Source organism: Miniopterus schreibersii (genome assembly GCF_964146895.1).
Source record: "Miniopterus schreibersii genome assembly, chromosome: 2".
Classification (NCBI taxonomy): Eukaryota; Metazoa; Chordata; class Mammalia; order Chiroptera; family Miniopteridae; genus Miniopterus; species Miniopterus schreibersii.
Window position 1 is genome coordinate 163,438,358 of NC_138102.1, and position 19,467 is coordinate 163,457,824.

Sequence of the window (19,467 nt, forward strand, 5' to 3'; positions counted from 1 at the left end):
ATAAACTCAAAATGGATTAAAAACTTAAACATAAGACCCCAAATCATAAAACTACTAGAACAAAACATAGGTAGTAAATTCTCTGACACTGCTCTTAATAATATTCTTTCTGATATATCTCCTCAGGAAGGAAAACAGAAGAAAAAATAGATCAATGGTATTATATCAAACTAAAAACTTTTTGTACAGCAAAGGAAACCATTAACAAAATGAAAAGACAACCTACTGAATGAAAGAAGGTATTCACCAATGATACATTCGGTAAGTGCTTAATATCCAAAATTTATAAGCAACTCTCACAATTTCACACACACAAACAAAACAATTCAATTTAAAAATGAGCAGAGGACCTGAATAGATATTTCTCCAAAGAGGACACAGATATGGCCAACAGACATATGAAACGATGCTCAATGTCACTAACCATCAGTGAAATAAAACTTAAAACTACAATGAGGACCCAGCTGGCATGGCTCAGTGGTTGAGCATCAACCTCTGAAAACCACAATGAGATGATATCACCTCACACTGTAAGAATGGTTACAGAGAACAAACTGATGGTGGCCAGATGGGAGGAGGGTTGGAAGGCTAGGTGAAAAAGGTGAGGGGATTAAGAAATACAAATTGGTAATTACAAAATAGTCACAGGGATGTAAAGTATAGCACAGGGAATACAGTCAATAATATTGTAATAACTATGTATGGTCTCAGGTGGTTACTCAACTTATCGAATCACTTTGTAAATTATATAAATGTCTAACTACTATGCTATATCTGAAACTAATATAAAATAATACTGAATATAAACTATAATTGACAAAAAGAATGCATACAAAATGTATGCTTTCTACGAACAAAAAAAGTTTAAAAGATTTTAAATCAAGCTCTCCTTTTTAAAAGACTTCAAAGTACATAGATATATACATACATAATCATTTAATATGTCATAGGGGAAAATATACAACAGAGAAAACAAAAAGCAATCAAACATTTCATAGTAAATTATAGAGGACAGAAGCTATTTTTAAACTGTTCAAATTTGGAAGATGTGAGTGATGAGCACACAAAGGATTTTTCCAAATAGGTAGGGAAAATATGTGATGTTTATTTTCCTCATAGAAGCATATATTACGTCAATTAGATACTTTAAATTTGTTCTATTCATATATTCCTGGCAAATGTATTATAAAAGTAATTCATAATGCTTGCTACAAAACTTAAATGAAAAAGTCACCCAGATTAGAAAAATTCCTAAAAGATAAATACGAATGCTAGCTTCTCACTCAAAATAAACTCTCAAATCCCATTTTAACAACTTCATTTCTTATGTAACTAAAAACTTAATAAAAATAACCTCCAGGATATTCTATTTACTGTGTTCTTCCAATAATGCTAGCCACTCCACAAACAAACACAAAAGTTCCATTATCTATAGGTCATTAACATGCTTTCATTTCTATTATTAAACCTACGCAGTGACTTACCAATTCTAGGGGTAGTAGTGCTGCTTTGTTCTGCAGAAGATGAAGTACTAAAAGCAGAAATTGGAATTTTCATCTGTATAGGGCCTCGATTATTTGATGGACTATAGAGCCCTGATGGGCCTACCGTGGGTAAAGAAGTCCTTGTGGCTTGTACAATAGAGTGTGCTGTTGGGACAGCCTGTACAGCAAGTGTTGTTCCTAATGGTGCAGCACTGGCAGGAGAGTTCCTTTGAATACTAGAACTGGGCACAGAAGGAACGTTGTTTGGTTTAGTGGGGTTTGGCAAGGATGGCAAGGATGGCAAAGACACTGGATTTTTGGTAAGACCACTGACTGTTGGTGAGCTCTGTACAGAAATGAATTCAACATTGCCAGATGGTTGATTAGTCACTAAAGTTCCTGGATGGCTCTGTAGAAGTTGAGGCTGGGAAGATACAGCAACAGGTACATGCAAAATCACTGGTAACGATTGTAAAGAGATTGTAGGTTGGGGATTTCCACTAGGCACCTGAGTAGTAGCAACTACTGTAGCTGTGTTGGGTGCTGGAAGAATTGATGTTGCCGTCAGAGAACCCGAGGTCACTGGAGTCTGCAATTTAGGTTGACTACTGACAACTGTTGGAGGAGTGACAAGGTTGGTTGAAGACACTATAGAAAGAAAAAAAAAGTCTCAGTTTAAATGCCTACCTCCATTTATCAGCTAGGATAATATAGCACAATACAAACTTAATGCATTGCAGTAGATACAGTAAAGTCCTTCATAATGAAATTTTTTCCAGGTTTAAATTCTTGAACGTCTTAGAATTAAGTTTGTACAAACATTTTTGTATCTATAATTGATACAATATGAAAACATCAGATGGTTTATGATTAATAGGGATGACTGCTATCTCATTATCAAAACAGTTTCTGAAAATGACTATAATCACTTCAGGGTAACTGGAAAAATAACTAAAAACACTGAAAACTTGGTAAAATTGTATAGATATTTTTGAAACTACACTAAAGACATTAAAAATGCTTTAGGATACTGACAATATATAAACTCAAATAGAAAGTCTAGTAAGCATCATCACTATTAATGAATAATAGGTAAACTTGGTCGTGTATTTAAACATTTGGACCATGTGAAACCTGATCTGTGGATCAAGTTGTATTGAACTGCCTAAGAGAGGAACTAGACATAGAAGGATGCCTGTACTGACACTCTATTGACATTATATAATATGGAAGATGGCAGAGTGAGGATGGGAGATGAACTAAGAAATAAGGGAGCTAATCCCAAAGACCAGATAAAATCAAAATGATGTTCACTGGAGTTTTATAGTAATTTTGGTTCAGCTGTTTGTGTTTATTTTCATTTGAACAGGTTTGAAATAGATGACCAAGTATCTTTCTCATTGATCTGTAGTCTTTATTCCCAAAATCAAAGGCACACCTAGAGCAGCAATTCTCAAGGTATGGTCCAAGGGGACACCTGGGGGTAAATGAGACCCCTTCAGAAGCTTGCAATATCAAAACTATTTTGTAACAATAATAAAACATTATTTTACTTTTTCACCATGTAGATATTTGCACTGATGGAACAAAAGCAATGTGAATAAAATTTCTGATGCTTTAGTACAAAAATCAAAATAGTGATACTAAACTATCACTACATTCTTTACCATCACATGTTCATAGTAAAAAGCAAACAAAATTAGCTTCACTTAAGAATGTCCAGGATAAAATAGTTCATATTACTTTTAATAAATCTCAACCACTGAATACAGGTCTTCTTAATATTTTGTGTAAAGAAATAGGAAGTACAAATAAAGCATTACTGCTACATGCCAAAGTGGGATGGCTGGCTCGAAGAAAAGTACTTTATGATTATGTTGTAGGGCAAGCTAACAGCCTTTTTCATGGAAGTCCATTTTTACTTGAATGGATGACTTACAGACATACTACGGTTATTCACACTTGGGTATGCAGCAAACCATTTCTTGAAAATAAATAAAGTAGCCCTGGCCAGTGTGGCTCAGTGGTAGGAGCACTGGCTCACACACCAAAGTGTTGCAGGTTCTACTCCCAGTCAAGGGCATGTACCTGCGTTGCAGGTTTGAGCCCTAGCCCCAGTCGAAGCACAGGCGGGAGGCAACCAATCGATGGGTCTCTCTCACATCAATGTTTCTCTCTTTCTCCTCTTCTTCTCCCTCCCTTCCTCTCTCTCTAAAAATCAATGGAAAAATATCCTCGGGTGAGGATTAACAACAACAAAAGAAAAGAAATCAAGTAAGACAGTCACTTCAAAGAAAACAACAAACAGTACTTATTGAAATAATAAAATTTGAGTTTTAAAAACAAAATTTAGAACTTTGGAAAAACATATCTGCCTCTGAGTCCATGGCAGCTTCCCAAATCTAATTGTTAAAGACTTTTCTGAGAAGAATAATAGTGAAATAAATTGATGTAATTAAAAAAGAAAAAAATTATTAATGAGGTGTGACAATATTTGGAAGATTTAGGTAAGTCAGTGAGCATTTTCCAAAATCAATGAATAGTATTAGTAAAAGCTCCACCCAACTACAAGACAGATAAATGCATTACAATAAAAAAGTTAGAAAAGTTCACTGGCAGGATTTCAGAGTCCACTTTGCAACTAACTTTTAATAAACTACTTACCTGACTTTCAAAGAAAATATCCACAATTCTCTAAAAGAGCTAGCCATTTCCTAACTACATATTTGTATGAGGCTGATTTGCTTCATATACTTTAATCAAAACAACAAACTGCAACAAATTGAACACAGATATAGATATGAGAATCCAACTTTCACAAGCCACCTTAATGATTTCAGTGAGTCATACAAGAAATTTGTAAAAATGTAAGAAAATCACAATCTTTTTCACTACTTTTTAAAGCTTACAAATAGTTATTTTTCATTAAAACATTATTTGTGTTACAAAATAGATGTTTACTTTTTTAAAGAATGTTTTATTGATTTTTTTTCTTTTTTTAGAGAGAAAGGATTTCAGAGAGAGGAAAAGAGAGGAGGAGAGAGGAACATTGATGTGAGAATGGAACATCAATCAGCTGCCTCCTGCATGCCCCCTACAGGGGATCAAGCCTGCAACCCAGGCATATGCCCTGACCGGGAATCAAACTGGCAACTTTTTAGTGCAAGGGACAACACTCAACCAACTGAGCTACATGAGCCAGGGTGGTGTCTATTATTTTTTAATGAATAAGCAAACATTCAAAAATTGTTTAAATTTATATATATATATATATATATATATATATATATATATATATATATATATCTTTACTGACTTCAGAGAGAGGAAGGGGGAGAGAGAGACAGATGAAACATCAACGATGAGAGAACAGTCATTAATCAGCTGCCTCCTACACACACCCCCCACTGGGGATCAAGCCCGAAACCCAGGCATATGCCCTGACGGGGAATCGAACCAACCGTGATCTCCCGGATCCTAGGTCGATGCTCAACTGAAAATTGTTTTAATTTTTACTACAGTAAATATCAACTAATGTAATCCACATAAATAAAAACTTTGGGATTCTTAGTAATTTTTTAAGATTATACAGGGATATGGTTGTCCAGAAAGTTTGAGGAATCACTACGGTGGAGATTTCAATCTCTACATTTCCATGCATAAATGTAATCCTAATGTTTAAATAAAATTTTATACTTAGCACTCAATTTTAGAACAATATGCTCAGTTTCTTATCAAATTTCATCCTCAAATAAATGTGAAAAGAAAACCAAAGCCTTCAATTACTAAGAAAATGTATGTCAGTGTTAAAGAATATTATTACCTGTATTCACAGGGGTTTGAAAGGATGGCGGTGTATTCTCGCTTACATTTCTTTTGGACTCCAGCAACTGTCTCACTGTACCTGTATTTCTAAGAAATATATATACACAAAAACAGTCAATCAAGCATATACCATTCTGATGAACATCAATTTATGTATAGATAAAGCAGTGGCTCATAGGAAAAAAGTATGGATAGACTTGGGTATTGCAGCGCTAAACTTCAAGTGAATGCACTGAGGGAAAGCTAACAGACTTCAGAAAGCTGAGGGTAGGGTAGGGGAGGGGGTCCTATGGCATTAGGAAAGAATATTACTCTTATATTCTAATGTCCTCAATACTTTTACCTGAAAACCAAATGTAGGTCCTAATATCGGCAGACATTAGTTTTTATCACCTCTGACCAAAGCATATCTCAATTACCTGAGAGAATACTATTTAGTACAAATGATTTTAAAAATCAGCAATGACCAAAGAAAGCCTTATAATAAATTAGCAAAAACAATATCCACAGATGAAAAATTATAACAAAGCAAAAAAGAAGAAAATATACTTAATCCAGTATACCGCTTATCTCTACACAAATACGTAAGATTAGATTCCAAGATGTTTCTGCAAAATAAAATCAGAACCTTGTTCTCTTATTTAAAAACTTGACAGACTTGTTATTAAAAACCCTTGCACAATACTGGTGGAAATGTAAATTGGCGCAGCCATTATGGAAAATGGTACAAAGCTTCCTCAAACGTTAAAAATAGAACTACCATATGATCCAGCAATATGGATATTTATTCAAAGAAAACAAAAACACTAATTAGAAAAGATATATGCACCCCTATTTTCATTGCAGCATTATTTAGAATAACTAAGATATGGAAACAACCTGAGTGTCCATCTATGGATGAATGGATAAAAAAACTTGTACACACACACAAAGGAATATTATTTACTCATAAAAAAGAATAAAATATTCCCATATGATCAACATGGATAGACCTTGAGGGCATTCTGTTAAGTGAAATTAGCCAGACAGAGAAAGACAAATACCATATGATCTCTCTTATATGTGAAATCTAAAAAAAATTTTTTAAATTAAAAAAAGTTAAACTTGTACAGAGGTGGGGAGAGGGTTGGTGGGGGGGTTGGTAGTAGCCAAAGGTGGGGGAGAGAAATGGGTGAATTATTTTCTGTTTTTACTTTAGCTAAACTGAATTTTTTTTTTAAGGCAGAAAAAGAGGGGAAAAGAGGGGAAATAAATAGAATGTTTATTATTCTCACCTATAGGGCACATTGTTATTGCTGTTGACATCAACTATAGACTTTCCTGGTGATACAGGTACAGGTGGGTTTGGTGGATTCTGAGGGAGAAAAACACCAAGGTAAAATAAAACCCAATATATAACAAATCTTTAAAACTAAGACCTTAAATGTTTTCTCAATATATTATCTGTTATTTCTATAATAGAGTGAAAAATATTAATAGTTGACACAAAAATTTGAATCTTGAAATTGCCACTTGTTAGCTGTATCTTAAGCACAATACTTAATCAATGGAAACAAGTACTTATCAAATGAAAGAGGAATATAATCATTCTTATACCTCAGATTTTTGAGATGAGCAAATAAGTAAAAAATATAAAAATGGTTTACATGCTGTAAGGGTTCAATAAACAAAACAATAAAGATATAAATAATAAACCAGAAACACTCATCCAATAAATTTCTAGTAGATATTATACATATACTATACTAGGCATAGCAGGCACTGAATTACCATCAGAAACTCAACAACATACATATTTATTCTTTCTTAGGAGCAATGGATTATCAATTAAGTGGCATCTTAGGTCACAAATCAAAATTCTCAAACCAAAATTATTTTTACACCCAGCCGAGCATGGCTCAGAGGTTGAGCATCGACCTAGGATCCAGGAGATCTCAGTTCCATTCCCAGTCAGGGCACATGCCGGGTTACAGGCTCAGTCCCCAGACGGGCATGCAGGAGGCAGCCGATCAATGACTCTCTCATCATTGATGTTTCTCTCTCTCTCCCTTCCTCTCTCTGAAATCAATAAAGATATATTTTAAAATATATATATATATATATATTTACAACTTTTGTTTAAAAAAATGACTACTTGCCACTGTGTGACATAATTTCATAAAAATGTTTCAATTCTAAATTAAGTATCAACTAATTTCAGCCTTTCCCCCAAAATGGGAATATAGAAATGAAATTGTAATATCTACATATTAATTACCATTATTTGGGTCTCCATCAATAATGACAGGATCATCATTTAGTTCTTAAATTGACCAAAAAAAAAAATTTCACTCAAGACTTAATTAAGTGTAATAATAATACATGTTAAACCAAAGGTTTAAGTGTTTAGGATCACATCAAGCAGATACCACTAATCACTCTTCCTTTCTGAACAGCAAATATATACTGCTTTTAATAGGAAAAAAAGATAATTATTTTTTAAAATATATCTTTATTGATTTTGGGGGGGGGGACATCAATGATGAGAGAGTCTTCATTGATCAGCTGCTTCCTGCACACCCCCAACTAGGGATCGAGCCTGCAATCTGGGCATGTGCCCTGACCAGGAACTGAACTTCAATCTCCTGGATCCTAGGTCGATGCTCAACCGCTGAGCACACCCAGCCAGGCGGAAAATGGGAAAATTTTAACCAACTAGTACAGCACTGTACTAGTTATGCATATAAATAGACAAATGACAGAATCAAAATAAACTGCTCTAAAGGTGTTAAAAATCTTACTAGGGACACAAAGACATTTCGAACAAATAGAAAAGCACATTAAAATAACTGTACTGTCAATAAAAACACATTTTAAAAATGTGGCCCAATCAAGAGAAAATTTCCCACTTGTAGCATTTACTTCAGGAAAGAAAGAGAAGAGTGGAATTTGCATGTAACATTCTGCCTCTTGGGGGTACTACCCAAAGCACTGGTTTCTGTATCACCTGACCTGGCAAAAGTGGCATATACTTAATGTTCCAGATAAGAACAAAGGCAGGTTTTTCCGCTTGGTACAGCAACAGAAAAATTACAGTACAGAGACAGCAGGGGTAATTCCAAAATCATGGCTTACAAAACCTACACGGCAATATGGAAGACAGATACCAGAGGCAGCTGCTGAGTAAAAACAGACAAACCTCTTCAGAGGGAAATTTACATGCACAAACTCAGAGATGATTCATCTCTAGAAAAGGTCTGAGAGGCCCCAGATTATACATCTGGGTTGATTAGTAAAGGTCTTCCTCTGTACAAAGATATTTTGAAAAGAAAAGGAGAGGAGGCTGTTGTTTCAATTGCCCAAATTTCAGCAAAAGAGAATTAGACACACAAAGAAACAAAAAAATATGGCCCAATCAAAGAAATAAATCTCCAGTAACTGACCCTAAAGAAACAAAGATCTGTTAATTACCTAACAAAGAATTTTTTTAAAGTGACATTAAGATGTCTCAATAAGATAAAGGAAAACATACACAGAAAATGAAATGAAATTAGGGAGATGACGCATGAAGAAAATGAGAACACTTAACAATAAGATAGAAACTTAAAATGGAACAAACAGCCTGGCTGGTGTGGCTCAGTGATTGAGCATCGACCTAGGATCCAGGAGATTCCACTTTCAATTCCTGGTCAGGACACATGCCCAGGTTGTGGACTCAATCCCCAGTAGGGGGCGTGCAGGAGGCAGCCAATCAATGACTCGCTCATCACTGATGTTTCTATCTCTCTCTCTCTTTCCCTTCCTCTCTCAGAAATCAATAGACATAAAATAAATGAAACACCTCTTTTAAAAATAAATAAATAATAAAATGGAACAAACAAAAATCCCGAAGCTAAAAGATAACTGGATTTACAGAAAAAAAATTCACCAGAGGCGATCAACACCAGATGGTACCAAGCAAAATAAAGACTAAGTGAACCTGAAGAAAAGTCATTAAAATTATTATTTAAGTGAAGAGAGCCTCAAGGATTTATGAGAAACCATTGAAAGAACCAATACATGAATATAGGAGTCCAAGAATAGAAAGAGAGAAGACAGCAGAGAGCCTACCCGAATAACAGCCAAAAACTTCCCAAATTTGAGGAATTAAATTGACATACAAATTCAAAAGTTCCAAAAACTCCAATTAGGCTAACTCAAACAGATCTACATTGAGAAACATACTCAAGCTTGTCAAAGTCACAGAGAATTTCAAAAGTAGCAACAGAAAAGAGACTCATCACATTCAAGGCAAGGTAGCTCCCATAAGATTACTAGTGGTTTTTCTCAAGCAGAAATCTAGCAAGAATACTATATCCAGCAAAACTTTCATTCAAACTGATGGTGAAATTAAGGCTTTCCTAGATGTAGAAAGCTGAGGAAGTTCATCACCATTAGATCTGCCATATAAGAGCTGCTAAAAGAAGTAATTCAAGTAAAAATAAAAGGACACAAGACAGTAACATGAGAACTTAATAAAACATGAAATTATCTGGTAAAGATAAATACACAAATAAATACAGAATCCTGCATTACTGTAAAGGTGGTGCATAAATCATGTTTAATTCTGGTATATGATTTAACCATAAAAAATACTGTAAGTCTAGGTTAAAAGATATACAACATAAAAAGATGTAATGCATGACATCTATAACAAAGTAGTAAAGATGTAAAGAGTAGAGTTCTTATATATGATTGAAGTGAAGTTGTTACCAGTTTAAAATAGTTATAATTTTTAAAAATAGTTTATGTAATTCCCATGGTGGCCTCAGAAGAAACTTAGAGAAGATACATAAAAGGGAATTAGAAAATAATTAAAAATTTTTTTCACTACAAAAAAAAATCAGTGAGACATAGGAAGTAAACAAGAAAGGATGAGAGAGACATAACAGTTCCAAGACAATTAGGAAATAATTAACAAAATGGCAATAATAAGAGATCCCCTACTGCAATTACTTCAAAACCAAATAGATTAAATTATCCAAAGAAAGACATGCATTAGCTTAATGGATTAAAAACACACACCCCAGGATTCTGCTATATGCCGTTAACAACTGACACACTTTAGATCTAAAGACACACACAGGCCGAAAGTAAAAGAATGGGAAAAAATATTTCATTCAAATGGTAAGCAAATGAGAGTAGAGGTGACCATACTTACGTAAGAGAAAGAATATTTTAAGAACAAATTGTCACAAGAGACAAAGAAGGGCACTATATAATGATAAAAGGGTCAATTAACCAGATGTAACATTTATAAATATTTATGCATACAACATTAAGACCCCCAAAATACATGATGTAAAAATTGACAGAATTAAAGGAGAAAGAGATAGCAACACGGTAACAGGAGCATTTAATATATCATTCTATATAATAGAAAGGTGGTCAAGACAAAAAAATCAATAAGGAAACAGCAGGCCCTGGCTGGGTGGCTCAGTTGGTTAGAGCATTGTCCTGTACGCCAAAAGGTTGCAGGTTCGAATACTGGTCAGGACTGTATGAGAGGCATCCACTCGATATTTCTCTTTCACACAGATGTTTTTCTCTCTCTCTCTCTCACTTCCTTCCCCTCTCTCTAAAATCAATAAAAACTTATCTTCGAGTGAGGATTTAAAAAGATAATACGGAAACAACAGAACTGAATAATACTAACATCAAATGGACCAAACTGATAAATGCAGAAATTTTCCCCCAAAAAAGAACACACATTTTTCTCAAGCACATATAGAACATTCTCCAGGATAGATCATATACATATTAGGCCACAAAACGAGCCTTAACAAAATTAAAAAGACGAAAATCATATCAAATACATTTTCTAACTACAATGGAATAAAACTAGAAATAAAAAAGTCACAAATATGGAAATTCGAAAACACCTAAAAATCCAGTGGGTAGGAAAAAAAAAAATCACAAGACATACTAAAAAATATCTTGAGACAAATGAAAACAAAAATCCAACATACCAAATGTATAGGAAAATTAATGCAACAAAAGTTGCACTAAGTGGAAAGTTTATAGCACTAAATGCTTACATTAAAAAAGATCTCCAAGATTATTATGCTAAGTAAAGTAAGCCAATAAGAGAAAGACAAATATCACATGATCTCACTTATATGCTGAATTTAATGAAAATAAACTGATTAACAAAATAGGTCTAGACGCATGGATACATGGAACAGACTGACAGATCTTAGAGGGGAGAGGGGTGGCAAGGGATGGGAAAAGATTAACCAAAGAACATATATGCATATATGCATAACCAACGGACATAGACAATAATGTGGTAAAGGCCTGGGGTGGGGAGGGGCTGGATGGAAGGGGGCAAAGGGGCGAAAATTGGGGGCCATCTATAATATTGTCAGTAACAACAACAAAAGATCTCAAATCAACAACCTAACTTTACATTTCAAAGAACTAGAAAAAGAAAAACATGCTAAACTCAAAGTTAGAAGGAAGGAAATAATAGATTACAGCTGAAATAAATAAAATAGAGAACATAAAATCAATAGGAAAAAAACAAAATTAAAAATTAGAATTTTTGAAAATCAACAAAATTGGAAAACTCACCTAGATTATCTAAGAAAAAAGAGAACACATAAATAAAGTCATACATGAAGAGGAGGCATTATAAATGATTCCACAGAAACAACAAGGATCATGAGAGACTACTATGAGAAATTATATGCCAACAAATTAGATACTCAGAAAAAATGGATAAGTTCCTTGAAATATACAACCTACCAAGACTGAATCAAGAAGAAATAAAAACCTTTTAAGGACCTAAACAAGTAGGGAGACTGAATCAGTAATGAAAAACATCCTAACAACAAAAAGAGCCAAGAACAAGATGGCTTCACTGGAAAACTATTAGACACTAAAAGAATTAACAACAGTCTTCTTCAACTCTTATACAAAACTGAAGATGGAATACATCCAAATTTATTTTATGAGGCCCACATTATCCTCATACCAAAGGTATATAACACCACAATAAAAGAAAACTCTAAAAATCCTCAACAAAAGACTAATGTCCAAATTCACCAACACAGGAAAAGGATTATACAACATGACCAAATGAGATTTATCTGTGGAATGCTCAGATAGGTCGATATAGGAAAATCAATGCAACATACCACATTAACAAAATGAAGGCCAAAAAACCACATCATCTTCTCAATTGCTGCACAAAAAGCATTTGACAAAATTTAACATCCTTTCATGATTAAAAAAACACACAACACTCAACAAATTAGGAATGGAAGAAGTCCAATCCACACCAAAAAAAATGTTCAAACTAATAAATTCAGCAATGTTGCTGGGTAGAAAAACCAATGCACAAAAATCAGTTGTATTTTTACACACTAACAATGAACAATTTGAGAAAGAAATTAAGAAAATAATCCCATTACTGTATGATCAAAAGGAATAAAATATTTAGGAGTAAACTTAACCAAGAAGGCAAAAGACCTTTACAATGAAAACTGCAAAACTGTTGCAAGAAATAAAAGACACGGATAAATAGCACCCAGAGTGATGAAAATTTCAATGTAATTCCTATAAAATTCACAGTGTCTTTTCTTTTTTTTTTTTTTTGCAGAAATAGAAAGTAGCATCCTAAAATTGATATGAAATCTCAAAGGGCCCTTAACTGCTAAAACAATCTTGAAAAAGAAGGTTGGAGGTATCATACTTCCTGATTTAAAGATATGTTATAAAGCTACAGTAATCAAAACAGTGTAGTACTTACTAGCATAAAGACTGATATACAGACAAATGGAATAGAGAGCTGAGAAATAAACTCTCACATATCTGGCCAAAAGATCTTTTAACAAGGATATCAAGACTACACAGTGTTGGATAATCTTTCAACAAATGGTGTGAAAATTGGATATCAAAATGCAAAAACAATGACTTTCAGCCATTACACCATATATAAAAATTAATTCAAAACGGATTAAAGACTTCAATGTAAGACCTACATCTATAAAATTCCTAGAAGAAACATAGGGGAAAATCATTCATGACACTGGATTTGGTAATAATTTCTTGAATATGACATCAAAAGCGCATGCAACAAAAGCAAACTTCACATCAGAGGTAACAATCAACAGAATGAAAAGAAAACCTATGGAATGGGAGGAAATAGTTGGAAATCATATATATATATATATATATATGGGGTTAATATCCAGAATATATAAAGAACTCCTACAACTGAACTATAAAACTAGTAACCTAATTTAAAAATGGGCAAAGGATCTGTACAAACATTTCTCCAAAGAAGATATGCAAAATGGTAAACATATAAAAAGATCTCCACATCATTAGAGAAATGGAAATCAAAACCATGAGTTACAACTTCACATCCATTAGGATAGACAATCACAAAAACAGAAAACAAGTGTTCACAAGGATGTGGAGAAATTGAAACCTTTGTACCTGGTTGGTGGGAATGTAAAATGGCTTAACCACTATGGAAGCTCCTCAAAAAACTAAAAGTAGAATTGCCATATGATCTATCAATTTCACCTCTGGGCATTTTTCCAAAAGACTTGAAACAAGAAACTTGAAGAGATATCTAGCACACTGATGTTCACTGCAGCATTATTCACAAGAACCAGGAGATGAAAGCAGCCCAAATAATCATCAATAAATGAATGGATAGAGAAAATGTGGTATATACATACAATGGAATATTATTCGGCCTTCAAAAAGAAAATCCTGTCACATGCTACAACATAAATAAAGCTTGAGGACATAACACTGAGTGAAATAATCCAATCACAAAAAACATGCAAATACTGTATGATTTTGCTCAGATGATATCTAGAGTAGTTAAAATCATGTAAATACAAAGTAAAATGATGGTTTCCAGGGGTTAAGGAGAGGAAAAAATGGGAGTGGTTGTTCCACGGCTATAGTTGGTTTAGCAAGATGAAAAAGTTCTAGAGATCTCTTATACAACAATGTTAATATAGTTAACAATACTGAAGTGTAGAATTAAAAAATGGTAAATTTTATGTTACGTGTTTTTACCACAATTAAAATGAAAAGAATATTTTAAAAATTTTTAATAAAAAAATTAAAATGTAGAATTTAGATTTAATCTAAAATTTGATTGAGAATCAGGTAATTCATTTTCATAGATAAAAAATAACAAATATCTTGGTATTTATTTTATTTTACATTATAAACTACAAAGGATGAAAATTAGAGATATCAGTCATAAGGCAGTAAAGTAGATTAGATTGTTAACGTGGTCTTAACAGGAAACTGCCTACAAGAGTTTTCTGCTCTTTAAAAAAATTAAAATAGAAAACATTTTAGGACAAACCTGAATGGTGGGGTTTATTTTTAACTAGTTAGTATCAGAGGACCAAGAAGCAAATCTAAATAAAACAAGAACATTTAAAGTATTATTGTTTAATTATTTTTATAAGGGGGAGACCTAAAGTTACAAACATTCTTTCTATGTCTCTCCTGCTTTTAAAATCTAACAAGAAACAGGTGTAAAGTTATAGTAGATACCATATTAATTAAAGGGAATTAGGATTCGGATATAAAGGAACAAATTCTTTAAATTTCCATATATCTCTCTCACAAGAAGAAAATATTAACAGGAATGGATAGAAAGATGTCCCAGTTTTAAAATTTAAAATTGGCCTTAACCACAAACTGAAGAAGAAAGGAACAAAATTTGAAAAGATAGAAGACCACCTTAACATTTTCTTTCAAGCACCATACACCCCAAGTGTGGAAGACTAAAATATTTTGGACAAAATTATAAGAGACACTGGCAAGAATGCAAGAAGAAAGAAACATAATAAGCAAATCCCAAAATCATAATTTTAAAGATGCATAGAAAATACAGCTTCAAGAATGCCATAACATAAAATTAATTAATATGTGTTAAAATATAAAAATAGTTACTGAGGATTAGTAAAGGGTTAATAATTAATTCTAAAGCTGCAGACCTGTAATAAAGGAAGAGTTTCCTCCTACCTAAGCATTCCCTAAGATTATTACTTAGAGCTAAATGTTAATTGTGCAAGAACAGAAATTCTTACTTCTTGTCTTTTCTTAAGATCTTCTTTGGCTGCTCCAAAGCGTTTGGTTAACCTGGCTATCTTGGCCTACAAAAAGCAAAAACAGAACAGAAATCAAGTGGCATTACGGCATTAATGGAACCCATGCATACATAACAAGAAACTCACAGATAACAGATCCTCAAAAGATAGCTAACAGCAAAAAAAATAAGGCAAGCTGATTGTAAAATATATATTTGAAAAATACAGAAAGTTGTAATGAAAACTAAAATGACCCTAAACTTTATACCCACAGTTAAGCACTCTGAATTTTCTAAGGTTAGCTTTTTCCTCCTAGAAATGTAGATGTTTGCTCACAAACCAGTACATTTCTGAATATGTACGATTATTTTTTGTTACTTTTGACATAGTTGTAATCACACTTAACTTTCTCACAGAGAATTACGTAGTAATAATAAGCATATCTGTTAGTCATAAAGATTCCTTGCCAAAATTACTTATAGGTGCATGTATAATATAGTGAATCAATATACAGCATTGATTTTATATATAGATAATATATATTAAGTCATATATATATATACCACTTTCCTGATGAATATGTTGATGTTTCTCAATGTTCCGGAGGGATATCTCAGCTGTGGGGGGTTCCCACTGAGAACTCTGGGGTCTAAACCCCAAACTGGGCTTCCCAACTAAGACACCAGAACTGAGAAAGGTACCCACATAACAAATGGCCGTGAAAAGCAGCAGAGTTTCTGTCTGCCAGGGAGAGATGGCTGAAAATGCAGGCACCCTCTTAAAGGGCCAACACAAAGTTTCATGTGCAGCCACTCACCTTGGGTTCTGGCAGAGGAAGGACAGAGCTGTGAGAGGAAAATCCAGAGATGCTTATTCTGGGGATAGAGATTAGAGGGCGGCCATCTGGATTCCTGTGCTAAGTCATTCCTCCCTAGACTGCAGAGGACATATTTCTGAGACAGACCTTTACCACCCAGGCAGCTTTTGCCTGGGGGGGGGGGGGAGCAATTGCCCCACCCATTAGAAAACCCCTTTCCTGCTGTGGTCTACAGCCTGAGGTTCATTAAGAGACTAAGAATAACAATCAGCCTGCAGGCAGAGACAGACCTCTGGGTACTTTGAGTCTTTGCCTGATTTGCTTCTGGACCCAGAAATTAGAAAAGCAGACCTTGGTGTGACTCTTGGGCCTTTCCAAATGCACCCAGCCCAAGCAGAGGGAGCCACAAGCTGTGGGTCGCTGATAGCTCCAAACAGAGTACCCAAGGCCAGTCACAAACAGCATCTGAGATTGGCCTGCACCAGAGACCCTCCAAAAAGACTGAGGGTCCTAGCAGATCTACCTAATACACAGAAACAAATCCAAACAGGCAACCAAAATGGGGAGGCAAAAAAAGAAGTCCCAAATGAAAGAAGAGAAGTCTCCAGAAGAAGAGCTAAATGAAATGGAGATAAGCAATCTATCAGATACAAGAGTTCAAAATAATGATTGTAAGGATTCTCAACAGCATGGTAAAAGATATGAAAACTATGAAGGAAATTAAGAATGACATAGCAGAAACAAAGAATACACTGGAAGGGATAAAAAGCCGATTAGTGGAAGCTGAGGATCAGATCAGGGAATGAGAAGGCAGGGTAGAAAAAGTCACTGAATCAGAGATCCAAAAAGAAAAAACAATTAAAAAACAGGAGGACAGGTTAAGGGAGCTGTGCGACACCATGAAACGTAAAAATATTCATGTCATAGGAGTACTAGAAGGTGAAGAAAGTAAGCAAGGGATAGAGAATCTATTTGAAGAAATAATGGCAGAAAACTTCCCTAACCTGGTGAAGGAAAAATTCCAAGAGGCACAGAGAGTCCCAAGCAAGAAGTACCCAAAGAGGCCTACACCCAGACACATCATAATTAAAATGCCAAAATTCAAGACAAAGAGAGAATCTTAAAGGCAGCAACAGAAAAGCAAGAGTCTGAAACCAATACTCCTCTATCTAGCAAGGCTATCATTCAAAGTAGATGGTGAAATAAAGAGCTTCCCAGGCAAAAAAAGGCTAAAGGAGTTTATCACCACAAACCAGCATTGCAAGAAATGTTAAAGGGACTGCTGTAACATATTGTATGCAGGAAATGTATTTATACGTTTTACGTTGACTGGTAGTAGAGCGCGCGATGAAAACTACCCGCAAACAATGTGATAATAATAAGTAGAATGCTTGGTAAAGCTCCCCTGTGAAGTTGCCCAGACGAGGGATTTTGTTTGCTAGGAGTTTTTGATTACTTCTTCGATTTCATCAGTTGTATTCAGATTTTCTGATTGTTCCTGATTCAGTTTTACATGATCTCACATGTGGAATCTAATGAACAAAATAAACTGATGAACAAGATCAATCCAGAGCCATAGAAACGTGGAACAGACTGACGAACCTCAGGGGGAAGGCGGGGGTGGGGAAGTGGGTGGGAAGAGATTAATCAAAGAACATATATAAACACATATGCACATAACCCATGGACACATACAATAGTCTGGTGAAGGTGAGGGGGGGAGATTTTGGGTGGAGTGGATTAATGGGGGGAAAAGGGGAGACATCTGTAATACTTTCAACAATAAAAAAAAATTAAAAACAGACCCCAAAAAAATTCCCCCAAAGGAAAAAAAATAGTAGTCACTTCTAAAGGAGACACCAAACCTTCCAATCTATTTAAGTCCTCTGATAAAGCCTAGGCAATCACCTATGATTCCCAAGATGACGATTTTCCTCTAATATTCATAAATAACTATTATCAACACCCAAGGATATATAGCATAGTTGTATACAGATTCTTAATGCAGATACAGATTTACCTTTCGGTGACTAAAATATTTCAAAAAATATTTTCAAGAAAGGTATGCGAGAAGGTCTTTTGTACCCCAACTTATACAACAATCTTTCACTTTTTCTTTAGTCAGACTACCTGGTGGGTATTCTATAAATCGAATAGTATGTATAGTATTATTATACAATTTTTACTTAAATACAAAAACAAATTTAAAAATCCTTTAGTGTTTGTTATATATGGGGGAAAGTCTAGATGGATAAATACCAAAGTAAAAGTGGTTACCTCTAGAGACTAGGTTCAGCAGACAATGAGACTGTAAAGAGGACTTCATTTTCACATCATATACATCTACAGTATTCAAACACTTTTTTAAAAAGAATTTTATCACTTAAAAAATTAAACTATAAGCAGAGAAAGAAAACCAAAATTTGAATACTCACTGTCTCCTGTCATTTACTATTCTAAAAAAATAAAAGGACAGCCTTCTGTTGTTTTAATCTAGTAAAGTATACAACTTTTTCTAAATTATAATTCCAAGTATCTGCCACCATATATCTAAGATTAGTTCTCTATTTTTCCAAGTACTCTGTGAGATTTTTTTTTAATTCTATAAACATTCATTCTTTTTTTTTTAGTTCAGAAAGTCATATTCTATTATGTATTTGATTACTACTTCTATTTCATTTGCTCTTGGTTTCTCCCTTAGGGTATATCTATAATTTACTGATAATGGCATAATGGTAGCTATTTAAATATAAGTCCCAAGACTGTTGGAATTCAGATAAATTGGGGCTTGTTTAGCAAAGTAAACAAACCCTCACACTTGCCAATGGGAATGTAAATGGGGTAGGTGCTCTGGAAACCCACTTAGTAGTTCTTCAATAAGTTAAACAAACAATTACCATATGACCATTAATTTCACACCTAGGTATATACACAAAAGATTTGAAGACATGTACTCAAACTAATAGTTGTACATGAATGTTCATAGCAGCACTAGTCACAATCTCTAAAGGCAGAAACAACCCAAATGTCCTCAACAGAAGAATTCATAAACAAGATGTGTGTATGTGTGTCCATTATATTACATTATATTATACATATCTGTATAGTATATATTTTAGTTTTTTCCTTAGGGAATTACATTTAACATTTTGAATTAATACCTACTTATTTCCAATAGTATACAACAAATATTTTCAATAGTATACAAACATAAGAAAATATTACTTAGCTATTAAAAGGAATGTGGTAC

General features: G+C 34.0%; 1 protein-coding gene across 6 annotated transcripts in view; it reads right to left on the bottom strand.

Moving 5' to 3' along the window:
• ATF7IP (activating transcription factor 7 interacting protein) overlaps window positions 1–19,467 on the bottom strand; it is a 110,217-nt gene that overhangs the window by 34,594 nt on the left and 56,156 nt on the right. For all 6 annotated transcript variants that reach the window (XM_081129382.1, XM_081129381.1, XM_081129378.1 and 3 more), the window contains exons 6-9: window positions 15,401–15,466; window positions 6,584–6,663; window positions 5,308–5,396; window positions 1,485–2,132 (exon numbers count right to left, since the gene is read on the bottom strand). In XM_081129382.1, the coding sequence (XP_080985508.1) occupies window positions 1,485–2,132; window positions 5,308–5,396; window positions 6,584–6,663; window positions 15,401–15,466 (883 nt within the window). The remainder of the gene's footprint in view (window positions 1–1,484; window positions 2,133–5,307; window positions 5,397–6,583; window positions 6,664–15,400; window positions 15,467–19,467) is intronic.